General features: G+C 43.7%; 1 protein-coding gene across 2 annotated transcripts in view; it reads right to left on the bottom strand.

Moving 5' to 3' along the window:
* Nucleotides 1-13,660, bottom strand: part of MAN2A2 (mannosidase alpha class 2A member 2) — a 222,459-nt gene that overhangs the window by 132,034 nt on the left and 76,765 nt on the right. For both annotated transcript variants that reach the window (XM_075345891.1, XM_075345892.1), the window contains exon 3: nt 13,282-13,539. In XM_075345891.1, coding sequence (XP_075202006.1) covers nt 13,282-13,539 — 258 coding nt within the window. The remainder of the gene's footprint in view (nt 1-13,281; nt 13,540-13,660) is intronic.

Genomic DNA, 13,660 nt, shown 5'->3' with positions numbered 1-13,660 from the left:
TGCATTTTATCCCAATTCTTTCAAAACTTATAGGTCAAAAGACTACAAATGTAATTGGTCTAAGCAGATAATTAAATGTGTTTATCCCGAAGTTTTGCATAGTAGAACTAAGTTTTTGTCCTACCTCTCTTATATTACAGCACATGTAAAGAAATATGCTTAGTTTATAGAGGTACATATAGCAGATGAAATAAATATTTCACACATCATCAATTTTCCAAGTAAATTTATTTCTAAAAGTGTAATTGATATGAATTTCTCACCACATGTTGGTAACAACCCATCCAATCCAAACAGGCAAAGAAATAGAACCATAGATGCCCATAACTTTAGGAATGTGTAATAATGAGAAATGACAAAGGGAAAAAGTATTGAACACATACAGAAATAGAGGTGCAAAAAGCCATGGAAAGTCATGACACCAGCTGAAATATATTATTAATACAAAAGCAATCATGTCACTGATAATAATATCAGCTAGTTGAAATGATAGCCTATAAAAAGGTGTATCATCACCAAGATGACACTCAAGAAACAACTCATGATGGGTAACACCAGTGAGCTGTCTCAAGATCTTCGCAACCTAATTGTTGCAAAACATACTGATGGCATTAGTTACAGAAAAATTTCCAACTTACTGAACTTTTAGTCAGCACTAATAGAGCCAAAATCTGGAAATGGATAGAACATAATTTCACCATTAACTGGAGACAACCAGGTGTTCCCACAAGATTTCAGACAAAGGAGTGAAAATAATTTTCAGAAGAGTTGTCCAATAGCCAAGGACCACTGTGGAGACTTACAGAAAGATCTCGAATGAGCAAGCACAATTGTTTCAAAGAAAACAATAAGTAATGCACTTAACCTACATGGCAAGTATGCACGCTCACCACGCAAAACTCCATTGCTGAACAAACGCAAGTTAAAGCTCTTTTAAAGTTTGCTCAACAATATTTAGGCAAGGCTTTGAAATACTGGGGGAATATAGTCTTGTCAGATAACACCAAAATTGAACTCTTGAATGCCATTATACACACAATGTTTGGAGGTCAAAATGCACTGCATATCACCCACAAAACACCACACCAACAGTGAAGTTTGGAGGTGGGAACATCATGGTGTGGGGCTATTTTTCAGCATACAGCACTGGCAAAATTCATGTACTTGAAGGAAGGATGAATGCACAAATGTATCGAGACACCCTTGATAAAACTCTGCTGCCATCTACCAGGATGATGAAGCTGAAATGAGGGTTGCCATTTAAGCAAGACAATGATCCCCAAAAAAACGATAAAGAAACTCTGAATTGATTTCAGAGAAATAAAATAAAGCTGCTAGCATGGCCCAGCCAGTCACCTGACCTGAATCCAATAGCGAATTTCTGGAAGGACCGAAAGCTCACAGTTCAAAGGAGTCTACAGTACCTTCTAGATCCGAAGAGTGTTTGTGTGGAAGAATGGGACAAAATCACATCTGAGCAATGTATGCGACTAGTTTCTCCATACAGGAGTCATCTTGAACCTGTCATCACCAACAAAAGCTTTTGCAGCCCTATCCCTAGTAGACATATTCCCACATGGATTAGGTATCTTATGGAAATTTCCCTCCTACTTGATACAAAAATGAAGATTTTGGCAGGAAGATAAACATGTGGTGGACAGAGTTCAGCATGGATAATGCAGCTTATGAGGAGGAGTCTCAGTTGTACTGCGATACAGCAAAGGCAGTTTTGAGGAGTAAGGTAATCGGTTATGTAAAAAAGCTAAAAACAACACCATGAAGGTGCAAGCGAGAAGGCCAGTCTGGCATATAGTTTGTGGAAAAACCAACCATTAACAACAAAGGGAAATGAGTGACGGCAAAAGCGGAGTTTGATATCTGGCTGGAGAGACTAGAAAAACTGAGAAAGCAGAAAAATGAGGCAGAGTTTTTTAAATTTGCAAACAAAGGAGGTACACTTTTAGCACGCATGGAAAAGGGGAGACAATAGTGGTCTTTTATTAGCTCCTTAAAAGATGCAGAAGGCCATGTGCAGTCGAACTGCTCGGATCTGAGGTTGCTGTGGCTCGAGGGTCTCCAGACCCGGGGGCTTGCTGCCACTTCAAAAGTGAAGGGGGTTATTTACAAGTGACAGTTCATGACGCCACCCGTGGTTTGCGGTAAGGGGAGTACCGCGGCTGCCGATGGGAGTACCTGGAGGAGATGGAGTGGGGCAGCCAGATTGCGATCCCTCCACGGGTAGGGGAGACCCCGGGACTCTGGAGCTAAGTGGCGGATAGTGTTGTACAGGCTATGCGGGCAGGCAGGACGCAGGGTGTGCAATGTACTCAAACAGGCTGTGTGGATGTTGGTGCAACCATTAAGCAGACTCTGACACAGGAGTAAACCAAGTCTCTGGGTGCCGCTGCCACTCGGGGGAGCTCGTCCGGGTATCCGTTCCCGCTGGTGTTGCTTAGTAGTCTGGAGCCTGCCTCCATGCACAATTATCTAGATGTTCCTGAGTGACCCTTCGGCCTGAAGCTGTCAGGGTGCCACTCCCTATAGTGATATAGTGGAGCTGTGCTCTTGATGGCTGACACTTGAGATTTCTGTAGGCCGCATAAGCTGGAAAGCCCTATCCCCCTCGTTGTGTTAGTGCCTTCGATCTCTGAGCTCTTGGGGAAAGATTATAAAGAGACTATCCTCCACAGGTAAATTATCAGGTTACGTGAAGCTACTCCCCGATCTAGGGTACTGTACCTCGCTGTGCTCTAAGTCAGTACACCCTTTTCCAATACCCCGCGACTGGGTCTCCGACTCTTCTGGTCCCAGACCACCGTCTGTGACCCAACCAAGGTCAGACAGGGAGCTACAACTCCCTCAGCTCCTCACTTTCTTAGGGCTACTTCTGAACTGACTTCCTCCCTCCCATCAGTCTGCCTGACGCCTAGGCGGGTGGCCCTTTTCCAGCTAGACCACCCACTGGTGTGCCTGACAGGGTGTGGTGTGAGGTGTGGTTAGGATTTGAGTGCTGATGGAAGCAATACCAGTGTGTAGGAACCCAGAACCACGGAGGGTGAGTTCTGCACCATGAGAGACAGGGGTGCAGTTCCCTGTGACACCCTGATAGAGTCAGGGGCGTCACACCATATAAAAAATAGCCCAAAGAAAATAAATTATATCCTAAAACAATTCTATGCGAAACTATATGACCAAGGCCCGATTGACGAAAAGGAGGGGCTGAAATGTATTAACACTTTAACTTTACCGGGTCTAGAGGAAAGCGATAGAGAACTTCTGAATGCACCGATCACTAGAGGAGAAACTTCAAGCAATAAAAATTTAGAAAAATAATAAACGCCAGGACCTGATTTTTCTATATCAGAATGGTTTTGGTACAGGATTGTATTAAGAGGGGAGGACTAGTCAAGGGAAGCCCAGCCTTTTTAGCCTTGAATGCCGAAAAAGCTTTCGATAATGTAAATTGGAAGTGGCTTGACCTAGTACTTGACAAATTTGGGATAACAGGGGCATTCAGGAACTATCCTACAGCAATTTATACTAATCCGCTGGCCAGAATACACCCCAGGCTTCCTATCAGACTCTATAGCATTAATAAAAGAGGTGCCCACTGTCTCTTCTTTTAGTCGACCTAGGACTAGAACCGCTAGCACAAAACTTAATTAGATCAAATAGCTATATCGGGATTAAAGTAGGTATGAAAGAAATCAAATTAATGTGTTTCGCAGATGACATGCTGTTGTTTATATCTGACCCAGAGAGGCAACTGAGGCGAGTAGTGGAAATTTTGAAATACTTCGGATCCTTTTCAGGATATAAAGTAAACATTGATAAGAGCCAACTGCTTTTTCTAAACCAGTCAAATAGTAGGGTCGGAGAGGACATGGAAGTTAAAATAGTGATGCACCATCTAACATATCAAGGAATCAAAATAGGGAGATAAGCCATGTCATTATATAGCCTCAATTACAATCATCTGATAGACAAAACAGTGAAAGAACTAGACAGAAGGAGCTGACCCTATCCCCTTTTGGTAGGGCGCATTTAATTAAAATGATTAGCTTTGCATGCCTGTTATTCCCAGTGGAAACCAAATCTCCACTCTTGAAACACAAAGATGTACAACGGGTTCAAACTGCCTTTATAAAATTCTTATGGCAATGAAAAAGGCCGAGAATCGCATACAAGAAATTAGCGCTCCCGAAGTTGGAGGGACGACTGCAGATGCCGTTGACTAGAACTTATAATTTAGCGGCAATTTTCCGACATGTTAGAGATTGGGTGAACGCATCAAAGTCCTTTTCAAACACAACTTTAGAGGCGGAACTAGCAGTACCATATAATTTAGTGTCATTGCTACACATGAAAAGAGGGGAATTACCAAGTCAAGTGAAATCAAGTGGGCTATTGAGTGACACCATCGGGACATCGGAAATTGTCAGAAAAATATATAAACTCCCATTTGGAGCTTCGAAGTACATCACATTATGAATCAACCTAAAGTTTTCACAAGTGAGTCGAAATAAACTATATTCAGAGTGGAAACAGAGAGGAGTTGTAAAAGTGCGAGATTTGTTGGATGTGCAGAGAGGGAGATTTCTAATGTGGCATGAATTATCACGAAAATACAATTTGGGTGGTCATCAATTCCTCCAATACAATCAGATAGTGCAACATTACCGCTCACTGATAAAGGATTTAGGTAAAGGCGGTGTTACACGCTACGATATATCGTGCGATCGCATGAGCGATCTCACCCGCCCTCATCGTTTGTGCATCACGGGCAATTCGTTGCCCGTGGCGCACAATGTTGTTAACCCCCGTCACACGTACTTACCTCCCTAACGACGTCGCTGTGGGCGGCGAACATCCTCTTCCTGAAGGGGGTGGGATGTTCAGCGTCACAACGACGTCACACAGCGGCCGCCCAATCGAAGCGGAGGGGCGGAGATGAGCAGCCGGAACATCCCGCTCACCTCCTTTCTTCCTCATTGCCGGCGGGACGCAGGTAAGCTGTGTTTGTCGTTCCCGGGGTGTCACACGTAGCGATGTGTGCTGGCTCAGGAACGACGAACAATCGGCGAGCAGAAGGAGGAACGACATTATGAAAATGAATGACGTGTCAACGAGCAATGATAAGGTGAGTATTTTTGCTTGTTAACAGTCATTTGGAGGTGTCACACGCTACGACATCTCTAACGATGCCGGATGTGCGTCACAAATTCCGTGACCCCGGCGACATATCGTTAGATATATCGTAGGGTGTGACGGGGCCTTAAGGCAGAGAAATTGGGACAATCTGATCTGTTGGCAAGTGGGATGGGAGCTTGTAACTTGCTGTCTGCAATATATAGCAAATTAGGGATGGAGATACAATCAGACTGAAGTGAGGAAATCTTCTCAGGATGGGACCAAACCATTCAGGATCCAGAGCTAAATGTCAAAATTCTAGAAGGGTGGAATAAAGTAAGGAAGGTCATGATCAACGAGCAGTAGGGAGAAATGCACTTCAAAATAATACATAACATGACGTATGCATTTAATCTTTCCTTCCGAAACGCAGCAGCACCCTACTTGCCTGCCCAAAATGTAGTTTAAGGAGAACAAATCTATTTCACTGTCTATGGGAATGTCCGAATATCCAAAACGTGTAGGGAGACGTAATTGATTACATAAAAAATAGCTGGAGCGTAAAAGTCCCTAAAATCCCTCAGACCTTCATCTTACATTCTGTGGGCGCACAGGAGGGAGAAGAGAACAGAAGACGAGGTGTCCCCCTAATAATCAACATGGTATTAATGGTAGCAAAGAAAAACATTCTCAGACATTGGTTAGAAAAGCAGACGCCAGTTATGTCAGAAGTAGTAGAGACGCTAAAGAAGCTGATGATTTTTTTACAAAATAGAGACAAAGAAACAAAAAGAAATAAATACGGAAACATTCTATAAAAAATGGAGAACATTTATGGAATGTAGTTTTAATCAGTCAGAAATTTCAATTTTAGTCAAGGTGTTTAGAAATACAGCGTGGAACTAAGAAGGAATTTAGGGAAGTTACAAGTAAGGCCCCCTTCACACGTCAGTGATTCTGGTCTGTATGTTACTGTTTTTACAGTTAGGTCCAGAAATATTTGGACAGTGACACAATTTTCGCGAGTTGGGCTCTGCATGCCACCACATTGGATTTGAAATGAAACCTCTACAACAGAATTCAAGTGCAGATTGTAACGTTTAATTTGAAGGTTTGAACAAAAATATCTGATAGAAATTGTAGGAATTGTACACATTTCTTTACAAACACTCCACATTTTAGGAGGTCAAAAGTAATTGGACAAATACACCAAACCCAAACAAAATATTTTTATTTTCAATATTTTGTTGCGAATCCTTTGGAGGCAATCACTGCCTTAAGTCTGGAACCCATGGACATCACCAAACGCTGGGTTTCCTCCTTCTTAATGCTTTGCCAGACCTTTACAGCCGCAGCCTTCAGGTCTTGCTTGTTTGTGGGTCTTTCCGTCTTAAGTCTGGATTTGAGCAAGTGAAATGCATGCTCAATTGGGTTAAGATCTGGTGATTGACTTGGCCATTGCAGAAGGTTCCACTTTTTTGCACTCATGAACTCCTGGGTAGCTTTGGCTGTATGCTTGGGGTCATTGTCCATCTGTACTATGAAGCGCCGTCCGATCAACTTTGCGGCATCTGGCTGAATCTGGGCTGAAAGTATATCCCGGTACACTTCAGAATTCATCCGGCTACTCTTGTCTGCTGTTATGTCATCAATAAACACAAGTGACCCAGTGCCATTGAAAGCCATGCATGCCCATGTCATCACGTTGCCTCCACCATGTTTTACAGAGGATGTGGTGTGCCTTGGATCATGTGCCGTTCCCTTTCTTCTCCAAACTTTTTTCTTCCCATCATTCTGGTACAGGTTGATCTTGGTCTCATCTGTCCATAGAATATTTTTCCAGAACTGAGCTGGCTTCATGAGGTGTTTTTCAGCAAATTTAACTCTGGCCTGTCTATTTTTGGAATTGATGAATGGTTTGCATCTAGATGTGAACCCTTTGTATTTACTTTCATGGAGCCTTCTATTTACTGTTGACTTAGAGACAGATACACCTACTTCACTGAGAGTGTTCTGGACTTCAGTTGATGTTGTGAACGGGTTCTTCTTCAACAAAGAAAGTATGCGGCGATCATCCACCACTGTTGTCATCCGTGGACGCCCAGGCCTTTTTGAGTTCCCAAGCTCACCAGTCAATTCCTTTTTACTCAGAATGTACCCGACTGTTGATTTTGCTACTCCAAGCATGTCTGCTATCTCTCTGATGGATTTTTCTTTTTTTTCAGCCTCAGGATGTTCTGCTTCAACTCAATTGAGAGTTCCTTAGACCGCATGTTGTCTGGTCACAGCAACAGCTTCCAAATGCAAAACCACACACCTGTAATCAACCTCAGACCTTTTAACTACTTCATTGATTACAGGTTAACGAGGGAGACGCCTTCAGAGTTAATTGCAGCCCTTAGAGTCCCTTGTCCAATTACTTTTGGTCCCTTGAAAAAGAGGAGGCTATGCATTACAGAGCTATGATTCCTAAACCCTTTCTCCGATTTGGATGTGAAAACTCTCATATTGCAGCTGGGAGTGTGCACTTTCAGCCCATATTATATATATATAATTGTATTTCTGAACATGTTTTTGTAAACAGCTAAAATAACAAAACTTGTGTCACTGTCCAAATATTTCTGGACCTAACTGTATACGTACCAGAATACGCAAACCCATTAAAATCAATGAGTCTGTCCACATATCAGTGATTTCTCACTGATGTGTTTGCGTGCGACGTACATGCGTATCCACCTGCTTTGCACGGAGACAAGTCCGTTTTTTCTAGCATCACTGGTGTCCCATGGACCACACAGTGGTGTGATCTGTTTGACAGGTACCAGAAAAATCATGTACATTTAAAATAAAAAAAAAATTCAACTCACCTGTCTCCAGCGATGCTGTCTCTGGCCGCTGCTGTCTCCTGCTTCCAGGCCGGCTAATTATTCTCATGTATATGCAGTTATGCAGTGCACAGCCGACCCCGGAAGTAGCTGCAGCGGTGAGAGACACAGTGGCTGGACACAGGAGAGCCGGAGATATCAGCACCACGGACAACAGGAGTGGGGACAGATGAGTAGATCTCTGTGTATTATCCTGGATAGCACATGGAGGGACATACGTACCCTTAACACGTCAGTAAAAAACGTGTGTGTTTTTCCCGGACATGTGAAAGAGGCCTTACTTAGTAGGAATAGATAGGTAAGAAGTTTACATTGTTACGAATAATAAAAATTGTGGTCATCAATGATTGTTGTATAAAAAAAAACACAAAAAAGGATGATGAAAAGGTTTTGCTTCATAAGAATATGGTGGAATGACCAGAATCTATTATACAATGTTTGACTGTTTGCAATTATCTTTTGTCATCAAATAAAGTTTGTTTAAAAAAAAATAAAAAAAAGCTTTTGTATGAAGTATTAAATAAATTTCAGTAAGCGTGTTCAATACTTTTTCTCTGTGTAATTTCTCATTATTACACATAACTTAATTTATGGATTCCATGAATTTGCCTGTGTGGATTGGATGGGTTGTTGCAGACATCTGATGAGAAATTTATGTGAATAGCACCTTTAATATTATATTTATTTAGAAAATCGGTGACATATTCAATACTTACTTCACCTGCTGTAAATTAAAGTAAGAAATAATATGAACATCTTAGGAAAAGATAATAACACAAAAAATAGAAAAGTATTGATAAAATAAAATTTAAAATTTACGGAAAAGGTAGTTAAAGGCAACATTCACATGTGTGTGTTGGATGCTCTATTTCTGATCATTCTATAAAGAGAAAAGCAAAATGTCAGCCACTATTAAAGGGATTGACCACTCCATTTCATTCTCCACGTTTGCGCCCATTAAAACAAAAAAAAGTTATACTCGCCTCTGTTCCAGTGCTGTCGTCACTTGCTCTCCCGTGGCTCATATGAGGGTGTTACACCATGTGAGCCCAGAAACCGCAGGCTTCACTGTCCCTGCGTTTGGACATATAAGCAATCCAGAGGAAATGGGTGGTTGGCCGCAGCTCTCACATCCTCTTGATTCCTTATACGTCTGAAGGCGGTGAGTGTGAAGCCAGCACTAATTGGGATGTGGGCCCACATGACATAATAACATCGCGAGAGACCCAGGAGGGCAAGTGCTGACGCTTCTGGGACAGCGCAGGCCGTGGAGGTGAGTATACGCTTTTATATTTTAATGGGGGCAAACATGGGGAATGAGAAGGGGTACTCCAAGTAGTGGACAAACCCTTTAAGAAAACCAGACAAATCTCATTATAGTCAATGAGTGAATAAAGCCTTAAGGCCGCTTTACACGCTACGACATCGCTCGAACGTTCTTGTTGGGGTCACGGAATTTGTGACGCACATCCGGCCGTGTTAGCGATGTCGTTGCGTGTGACACCTATGAGTAATTTTGCATCGTCGCAAAAACGTGCAAAATCGCTAATCAGTGACATGCCCCCCTATTCCCAATTATCGTTGCTGCTGCGTGTACGATGTAGTTCGTCGTTCCTGCGGCAGCACACATCGCTATGTGTGACACCGCAGGAACGAGGAACCTCACCTTACCTGCGGCCGCCGGCAATACTGAAGGAAGGAGGTGGGTGGGATGTTACGTCCAGCTTATCTCCGCCCCTCCGCTTCTATTGGGCGCCCGCTTAGTGACGTCGCTGTGGCGCTGAAAGAACCACCCCCTTAGAAAGGAGGTGGTTCGGCGGTCACAGCGACGTCGCTAGGCAGGTAAGTAGTGTGACGGGTTTGATCGATGTTGTGCGCCACGGGCAGCGATATGCCCGTGTCGCATAACCGATGGGGGCGGGTACGCACACTAGCGATATCGGTAACGATATCGCAGCGTGTAAAGCGGCCTTTAGACTAATACTTCACCAAGGTGGGCATAAGAAGATACATGAACCCTATCCCTATAGTCATCAGTTTGATTCTGTGACAGGTTTACAGGTGGCGACACACAAACACCACATTCCCAAAAGTATCTGCTGCGCAAAACATATATATGTATATTACACATGTCAAAATTCATTAATTGACAGATAAAGGTAAACATAGAAATAAAGTTACCAAAATAGTTTTAATAAATTCATCTTACTTAAAGAGCACTGTCATACCTTTTCTTTCACTGTATAGGAAAGTATAGTTTGTTACTCTTTACTATAGAGAGGAACCCTGTAAACAAAAATTATACTTCATGGTACACTTTATTTTTTTACAATTGAAGTCAATGGTGAAAATTTGTCACTGTGTGCCTGTACACTGGCAAGCATCAGAACACTCTAGATCAGGGGTCTCAAACTCGGCTGGGTGTATGGGCTGCGCACAGAAAAAAAATAATTTGAGGGGCCGCATTCCTTTCAGGACAAAGTGACATTGGTAGTGGTACCATTTTTTCTTTCTATACACCCTTGGATCACTGTTTTTGAACATTTTTCATTTGTCTATTATAACAAATGTGTACTTTTTTGTATGTGTGTATATATATATATATATATATATATATATATATATATAAAAACACACTTTTTTTTTTTACATTTTTTCCCCTTTTTGTAAGTAATACAGTTTTATAATAAGCACCGCAGAGTAATTTTGGCCAACATCTTATAGTAATGTGCCCCATCCTGTTCCCCATTCTGTAAAAATGTGCGCATCCTTGTCCCCTTGTAGCAATGTGCCCCATGCAGGTCCTCTTCTTGTATTAATGTTCCCTCATGCAGCTCCCCTTCTTGTAGTAATGTGCCCCATGCAGGACTCCTACTTGTAGTAATGTGCCCATCCTGGTCCCACCTTGTAGCAATGTGCCCCATGCAGGACCCCTTCTTGTAGTAATGTGCCCTCATTCAGGTCCCCTTCTTATAATAATGTGCCCCATGCAGGTCCCCATCTTGTGGTAATGTGCCGCACATGCAGGTCTCCTTCTTGTGGTAATGTGCTTCATGCAGGTCCCCTTCTTGTAGTAATGTGCCCCATGCATGTCTTCTTCTTGTAGTAATCACACACACACACACACACACTCTATTGAGCCTCAGCTAGCAACACACACAATCTATTGAGCCTCAGCTAGCAACACACACACACACACACCCACCCCCTGTGCAGCCTCAACTAGCACAACAGACACACAAACACACACACACTCTTTTCAGCCTTGGCTAGCAACACACACACACACACACACACACACACACACACTGTGCAGCCTCAGCTAGCAACACATACACACACACACAAACACACACACCCTGTGCAGCCTCAGCTAGCAACACACACACTGTTCAGCCTCAGCTAAAACACACACACCCTGTGCAGCCTCAGCTAACACACACACACACACACATACACACACCCTGTGCAGCCTCAGCTAGCAAAACACACACACACACACCCTGTGTAGCCTCAGTTAACACACACACTCTGTTCAGCCTCAGCTAGCAACACACACACACCCTGTGCAGCCTCAGCTAACACACACACACACACACACACACACACCTTGTGCAGCCTCAGCTAACACACACACACACACCCTGTGTGCAGCCTCAGCTAACACACACACACACACACACACACACACACATACACACACCCTGTGCAGCCTCAGCTAGCAAAACACACACACACACACACACACCCTGTGTAGCCTCAGTTAACACACACACTCTGTTCAGCCTCAGCTAGCAACACACACACACCCTGTGCAGCCTCAGCTAACACACACACAGACACACACACACACACACACACACACACACCCTGAGCAGCCTCAGCTAACACACACACACACACACACCCTGTGCAGCCTCAGCTAGCAAAACACACACACACACACACACACACACACACACACACACCCTGTGCAGCCTCAGCTAACACACACACACCCTGAGCAGCCTCAGCTAACACACACACACACACACAGACACACACACACCCTGTGCAGCCTCAGCTAGCAAAACACACACACCCTGTGCAGCCTCAGTTAACACACACACTCTGTTCAGCCTCAGCTAGCAACACACACACACCCTGTGCAGCCTCAACTAACACACACACACACACACACACACACCTTCTGCAGCCTCAGCTAACACACACACACACCCTGTGTGCAGCCTCAGCTAGCAAGACACACACACAGGCTGTGCAGCCTCAGCTAACACACACACACACACACACACATACACCCTGTGGCAGCCTCAGCCAGGCACGTGGACCTGGTAATGATCACAGCTGCTGTCACCGCTACAGAGTAGTTCTCACTGCACAACAGCCACTGGCCAATCACAGTAAAGCATCTGAGGTCATATGCAGCAGGTGCTTGCCTCTGATTGGCAGGCGGCTGTTATTGCGTTCTGCAGCGAGAACTTCACTGCGCGCGGCAAAGGCAAAACTGTAAGCTGAAATAAAAAGCTGGTGGCTGCGGCTCATGCACCAGTCGCCATCTTTACTGGGTCCACGGGCCTGCGGGCCGCAAGAAGCCGCCTTAATGGCCGCATGCGGCCCGCATATTTGAGACCCCTGCTCTAGATGTATACCCAAAGTCGGGCTGAGCCAGGGGCAGAGGAACAAAATGCCCCCCCCCCCCTCCCAGGTTGCTCCCCTATACTGTAGTATTAATGTAATAGGCTCAGGTCTGTTCCTGTATTTATGCAGTATGCAAAATTCTGTTCCAGTATTAATGTAGTAAGTTCGGTTCTGTGTCCATATCTATGTAGTAAGCTCGGTTCTGGTACTGTATTTATGTAGTAAGCTAGATTCTGTTCCTTTTATTAATGTAGTAAGCTCAGATCTGTTCCCATATCTACGCAGTAAGTTCAGTTCTGGTATTGTATTAATGTAGTAAGCTCAGTTTTATTCCTATATTTATGCAGTAGGCTCAGTTCTGGTACTGCATTTATATAGGAAGAGTGCTTCTGTTCCTTTATCTATGTAGTAATCTGTGTTCTGTTCCCATATCTATGTACCAGCCACCGATATTTAATGTAGTGACTAGAATAAAGCAAGCTCAAGGTGGGTTGCCGCAACTCGAGGGCCACTGTTTTGTGATTGCCTCCCAGGCCAAAATTTGCCAGCCAGCCCCTGCTTATACCTGTGCTGAAAGAAAAACATAGGTGGGAACAAAGCCTTAAACATGTAGTTCTAGTTTTACCTGTAAATCGGTCTTCTGCCCTTTATGACCCACAGCAAATTGGCAGTCCTGGGGGGAAATAGAGTAAAAGCTGGGTCGTGGGTCTGGTGGAATTACCCAGGTTCCATTAGATGTGTGATACGGGAGCAGGAGGGGTTGTCCATCTGCATTTGCTGTCAACTCCAGAACAGAATCTTTGATGTGGCTGATGATTTCATGGTTCTCCTCCAAAAGCTGCTCAAGTTGCTCGATTCGATTCTGTAGAACGGAAATCTGACTCTGTGGGGAAAAAAAGTGATTGTTTTTGAGTAAAAATTGAATTGCCGGTAAATGTTTTTTTATAAGTATTACATCAGAAAACACTCTTCCTGTGTCCTGCAAGCAACACCTTGGAGGCCTA

The sequence above is a fragment of the Anomaloglossus baeobatrachus genome, chromosome 4, assembly GCF_048569485.1.
Source record: "Anomaloglossus baeobatrachus isolate aAnoBae1 chromosome 4, aAnoBae1.hap1, whole genome shotgun sequence".
NCBI lineage: Eukaryota > Metazoa > Chordata > Amphibia > Anura > Aromobatidae > Anomaloglossus > Anomaloglossus baeobatrachus.
The sequence above is the reverse complement of the archived record's forward strand: the minus strand, read 5'-3'. Positions and strand labels throughout refer to the sequence as shown.